At 39.9% G+C, this 6,000-nt stretch overlaps 1 protein-coding gene across 4 annotated transcripts in view; it reads right to left on the minus strand.

Annotated features, from left to right (window-relative positions):
* Positions 1–2,620: 2,620 nt before the first annotated feature.
* LOC144955863 (uncharacterized) overlaps positions 2,621–6,000 on the minus strand; it is a 47,222-nt gene continuing 43,842 nt past the window's right edge. For 2 of the 4 annotated variants that reach the window (XM_078886082.1, XM_078886083.1), the window contains one exon: positions 2,621–3,600. In XM_078886082.1, the coding sequence (XP_078742208.1) occupies positions 2,948–3,600 (653 nt within the window). In that variant the 3' untranslated portion in view covers positions 2,621–2,947. Of the gene's footprint in view, positions 3,601–4,356; positions 4,956–6,000 lie in introns of all 4 variants that reach the window. The other 2 variants (XM_078886081.1, XM_078886080.1) reach the window with 2 other exon arrangements.

Consider the following 6,000-nt stretch of genomic DNA (forward strand, 5'->3'; position numbering starts at 1 on the left):
CTGGATGAGACTTGTAGGTATTTCAAACTTAAGTACATTGGTGGTGTGCTCTTGGAATCTACATCTGATCCCTATTTGTTCTCAATTCCCCTTTGTCTTACTTTTTCTTGGGTGCTTTAATTGTAATTCTAGAACTTTTTACTATCCCATTTTCTTCCTTTTTACTGGCGCTGATATAACCTTAATGTGTTGCAAGCGCCGTAAAACCCTTAAAAACAAAGAAACATAAATGCACACAAACAACCACACACACACACACACACACACACACACACACACACACATTGAATCGCCATGTTGATTAAGGAAGACAGTTGCGTTTTTCTGCCAATGGCGGGACAGCTTTTGTTGAACTCGAAGGGCAAGGGCATTCAACATGACAGGAGCTACTAGGACAAATCACCCACTAAAGACATGACTGCCACATACCAAGGGGACCTGCGATCTAAACATCCATCTCCGACTCCGATATGAGATATAGGTCATCTCAGCGCCAGTCAAAAGGAAGACATTGGGATAGTCAAATCGGTCGAGTGATTTAAAAACCAAAAGTACATGAGAATAAGTAAGACAACGGCGAATTGTTCAAATAGGGAAAATTTAGACTCCCAAGATCACACTATCAGTGTACGGCTATTTGGTCTTGTGGTATGACACTTGCTTTCAGATCGGAAGGTCCTAGGTTCGAGCCTCGCTCAGCGCATAATTGACTCCTTGGAAAAGAGTCTTTACTTGCGTTCTCTCGCCTTACTCAGATGTAAAATGAGTGCCTGGTCATTAACAGCGTTTCCTCTGTCGGAAAAATGGTAAAATCGCCTAACAGTAACAGGCATTATATCTCGTTCTATATGCTATGTGTTGCTGTTTGTCAGTGACCATTTGTAAAGCGCTTTGGCTCTGGTATGACCTAAATGTGTTGCAAGCGCCGTAAAACCCCTAAAAACAACCAAACAAAAAGTTGTTGGTTTGTTTGTTTGTATTTTCACTTTAAGATGATGATATCTTACCCCTCCAGTTAACTTTAATATTAATAGAAATAAAGTTGATCCAGGTCTCATAACATTTAAAATAAAATATTTTATTCCATTTTCATCATTCAAATCACTCTGACACGATAGTACCGGTGGGTTGCATTTCGTGTGAGAACATGACAAAGGGGAAATTTTTCTCTAGGGTCTATTCCAAGTGAAGACTGGAATAATTCAGGCATCAGCCGCAGTGAAGCGCCGCAAATTGAGCTAGGACGAGATGACTTGCTTAGGGCACACAGCCCAGCAGCGGGTGATCGAACTCGGTACTTTCCGGATACGAAAGCAAAGAAGAGCCACGCTGCCCTCCTAAAAAAATGGCATGTAACATAATAGGGATTATAATAACAAAGCAAGACTTAGAATAGATAACAATATTCCAAAATGAATATAACAAAAAAATCAAACAAAAAAAAATAGATAAAAAAAAAACACAACAAAATACCAAACACGGTACTTTTCGAGCTCAAAACACTTCTTCAACCGACAACAAGAAAAAACAAAAATACATAATTTAAAAACCGATAAACAACAACAACCAAAACCCCCAGAAGAGATCGACGACAAAAAAACAACGTCCAATTAACTATCAATTAAACTTCCATCACCTAGTTAATCCCCACGTTAGACTGTTTTGAGACGTTGAGTCACAATAGGATTCAATAGTAGATGTCACGTCAGCCCAGCAACCAGCAGCTTGGTTCTAAACAAAGAAAATCTGTACTTTTTATTCTTCATGCTGGCTAGAACTTTTTCACATGCTATGTCATCAGAATGTATAAAATTCAAAACATGATCAGATTTATAATGTTTTTCTCCTCTGGATACACTTTTAGCTCTCGAAATATTCAAGGGCGTCCGCCATTGCCCCGATAGTTAGAACCAGTTACTAAGTTACTGTGCGTCATTACGAGGGAAGTGACGTCACGTCTGTTCAAGCCTATTACCGAAATGATAGGCCGAATACAAGTTGCTCCATGGAATGGCTCACAGACTAGACCGGAAATACACATCCATATCTGGCTTCTGATACAAAAATGTCGTAATATGACGAATTTTTGGTTCTAACCTGAAAACTATAACATAAAGACCTATAATTCTATAAAACATCTTAAACACGACGTTTTGGCACCAGAGCTAGTGTGGTGTTTAAAAGCATTACTTTAACGTATTGAGGACAAATTGGTAACTTTTAAAAGTAGTTACAAAGTCTACTATAATATATATATATATATATATATATATATATATATATATATATATATATATATATATATATATATATATATATATATATATATATATATATATATATATATATATATGCGTCTCTCTAATCCGGAATCCACAATCGCGATGTCTCCATTATCCGGACAAGTTGTTAGGCACGGATTTTTTCCTTCTCTATCTGTACTCTTTAAGGACTGATTCCACTATCCGGAAGTCTCTGTAATCCGGACAACATGCTGGGAACGGAGGTGTTTGGATTGGAGAGACGTGACTATATATATATATATATATATATATATATATATATATATATATATATATATATATATATATATATATATTATTATTATTAACCCTAAAAATTACGAGTTTTCCAAACTTCAAGTTGGCAGCTCTGTTAATTTGTGACCCATCCTCTCAAAACGGTATTATGTCGAAATGAACCAGATGCTAAACATTAAAATGAAAATTAAACCGGTCAAAAGTTTGAATTTTTGCTCTTCAGCACTTTAAAGTATGATATTCATTCTCTCCTATAAAACATACAAACTCAACTCAAGTCTGAACTTTCTGGTTATGAATTCAATTGTTAGCATCTTAATCACCTCGACTTAATACCGTTTTGATGCGAGAGGTCACATTTTATCAATAAAATATCAACAATCGTAGATTCTCTCACTGAGTCAGCGTCATGTCTTTTCCAAGGCAGACTTTAATCTTGTAGGTTGCTGCACGCTTGAAACATCCGCCCCAGCCTCGTTTACAAGAAGTTTACAAATGTCTTTATTCTTTATATGAACGGCCAGATCGGTGGCTGTGGAACCGGCCAGATTTTGTACGTTTACGTCCAGTTTCTGTTTGGACTTGGAGTTTAACAACAAAACCCGCACAGCTTCTGTGTGATCGTTATTCACCGCATGCATGAGGGCGGTGAACCCTTCAGTGTCCGTGACGTTGACGTCACAATGCTTATGACGAACTAGGATGCGCACCACGTCGGTGTTTTCTTTGTTCATGCACGCCAGCATTAGCGCTGTTTTCCCAGATTTTTCCTGGGCGTTGATGTCGCACGATTTCTGCTTGATGAGCAATCTGGTCACGTGACTGCACAACTCGCCGCGCGTGATGTTGCATGTGTGGAGTAGCGGGGTCATGTGGTCCGCCGTTCTGATGTTGACGTCATCAATTTTGTCGATGAGCGAGGCGATTCTGTGCACTTTGCCGAAGGAGATGGCCACGAACAGAGATTCCTCCTCGCTGCTCAGGTCCATCGGTGCGGAGGTTGAACTTCGGCCTTTGCCGCTCCGTTGGGAGACCGATCCGCTGCCGATTCGTTTTCCGGCTGGGGAAGAAAGAAAACGGAGGGAATTATTGGTTGCACTTTCAATATCAACATCCCATCTGTCTGTCTGTCTGTCTGTCTGTCTTACGTTTTGGTATCCAAAAGTTGTTCTCAATGCGCAATCATAAGCACACAAACACACACACACTCACACACACACGCACACACACACACACACACACACACACAAAGCAGGAATCTTGAATTATACCTATCTGAGTGAAAAAGCAGATGGCAACATGTCAATTTAACCTATACCGGAGACTGACTCCGACGATCCGGTACTGCCGTCCTCTGCGTCTTCCGGATAAAACTAACCCAGGCGTCAGCCGCAGTACAACGCTGCAAACTGTGCTAGAGCGAGGTAAATTGCTCAAGGCCACACAGCGCAAGGGGGTTCGAACTCGTTGTCTTTCGGATCCGAAGCAAATATCGTACTGCTAAGGCTAACCCACACCGGAGACTGACTCCGACGATCCGGTACTGCCGTCCTCTGCCGTCTTCCGGATAAAGACGTCGGACACGGACAAAATACTAAGAATAAAGAGAAGAGCCGCTAGACCTACCCATACCAAGCTCGAAAAAAAAAAAAAAAGAGGCAGAGGACGTCGGGTGCTTGGTATGGGTATGTCTAGCGGCTCTTCTCTTTATTCTTAGTATTTCATCCGTGCCTGACGTCTTTATCCGGAAGACGGCAGTGCCGAGTTTGTCGGAGTCAGTCTCCGGCGTGGGTTAGCCCCCTTAATCTCTATTTACCTTTTTCAAAGGGGATTGGGTTCCCCAAATGTCTGTACGCCATTTTGTTACACAACGTATGACGTAAGCAGAGCCCTTGCGTAACAACAAGATGGCAGTGAAGCCCGTTCCATTTTACGATGCATAAACCGTGAAAAGCTCCGTTTGCACAATCCACATTAATAGAATTTCATGTTGTCTTTTTTTTTGTTTGTTTGTTTGTTTGATGAAGAACAAGTTTGGTGAGTTTCCAAGTCACGATGCAGAAACCGGAGTAAGCTCTAATGGTATAATCCATAATTGTAATGTCTCACAGTTTGCCTTGAGATTTATATAATATGGGCTACAGATTTGTTGATTGTCACGAGATAATAAAATCGGGATAAGCTCCATTTTTCCACAAGTCAAATTTTAACAGTTTTTCTGGAGACCTGTTTGTTATTGTCATTAATGGACGTGACATGCAGACGATTGACGCCTGGAGAAAATATAGATGGAACAAAACTGACGCCATTCAGCTCTTTGTTATTGTTTTCAGCAAGCCACTTTAATGATTAGTTATCACTAATTTCTTTCATTGATAGTATGCGCTTGGCTAAGAAGCTCACAACATTGCCATCCTGAAATAAAACGGACCAACACACAAAAATATTATGTAACCTTAAACGTTTATAGTCTGGTCAATAAATTTTAGTGAGATGGTAAAAAAACGATAACAAAGACCCGCGTAACGTCAACTTCATTCTATCTATAGATGGAACAAAACTGACGTCACACAGCTCTTTGTTATTGTTTTTAGCCAGCCATTTTAATGATTAGTTATCACTAATTTCTATCAATCAGACTGTAAATGTTTAAGGCTACACATAGTTTTGTGTATTGGCATGTTGTTTCGTTATGTTCCTTCTATAGATAGTTCTAAGATGACGTCACCCAGGTCTTTGTTATTGTTTTTTGCCATCCGCGTTTATGAGTAATGCTCACTGAACTGTATTAACCTGACTATAAACGTTCATGGATACACACAGTTTTGTGTGTTGGTCCGTTATACTTCCGGATGGCAATGTTATGAGCTTCTTAGCCAAACGCATACTATCTATAGATAGCGTGGACTTGGCTAAGACACTCAAAACATTGCCATCCGGAAGTATATTGGACCAACACACAAAACTATCTGTAATCTTGGTCGTTTATAGTCCGGTTAATACAGTTTAGTGAGCATTACTCATAAACTTGGATGGCAAAAAACAATAACAAAGACTTGAGTGACGTCTTCTTCATTATATCTATAGATGCTGTGCGCTTGGCTAAGAAACTCACATCGTTACCATCCGGAAATAAAACGGACCAACACACAAAGCTATGTGTAACCTTGAACGTTTATAGATAGTATGCAGATGACGTCACTCAGGCCTTTGTTATTGTTTTTGCCATCCGCGTTTGTGAGTTGTTCTCACTAAACTGTATTAACCAGACTATACAAGTTCATGGTTACACACAGTTTTGTGTGTTGGTCCGTTATACTTCCGGATGGCAATGTTGTAAACTCCTTGGCCAAGCGCATTCTATCTATAAACGCTCGAACAGTATAGATAGTATGCGCTTGGCTAAGAAGCTCACAACATTGTCATCCGGAAATATAACGGACAAACACACAAAACTTTG

This window comes from Berghia stephanieae, chromosome 10 (assembly GCF_034508935.2).
Source record: "Berghia stephanieae isolate SIO BIC M18660-M18661 chromosome 10, UCSD_Bste_1.3, whole genome shotgun sequence".
Taxonomy (NCBI): domain Eukaryota; kingdom Metazoa; phylum Mollusca; class Gastropoda; order Nudibranchia; family Aeolidiidae; genus Berghia; species Berghia stephanieae.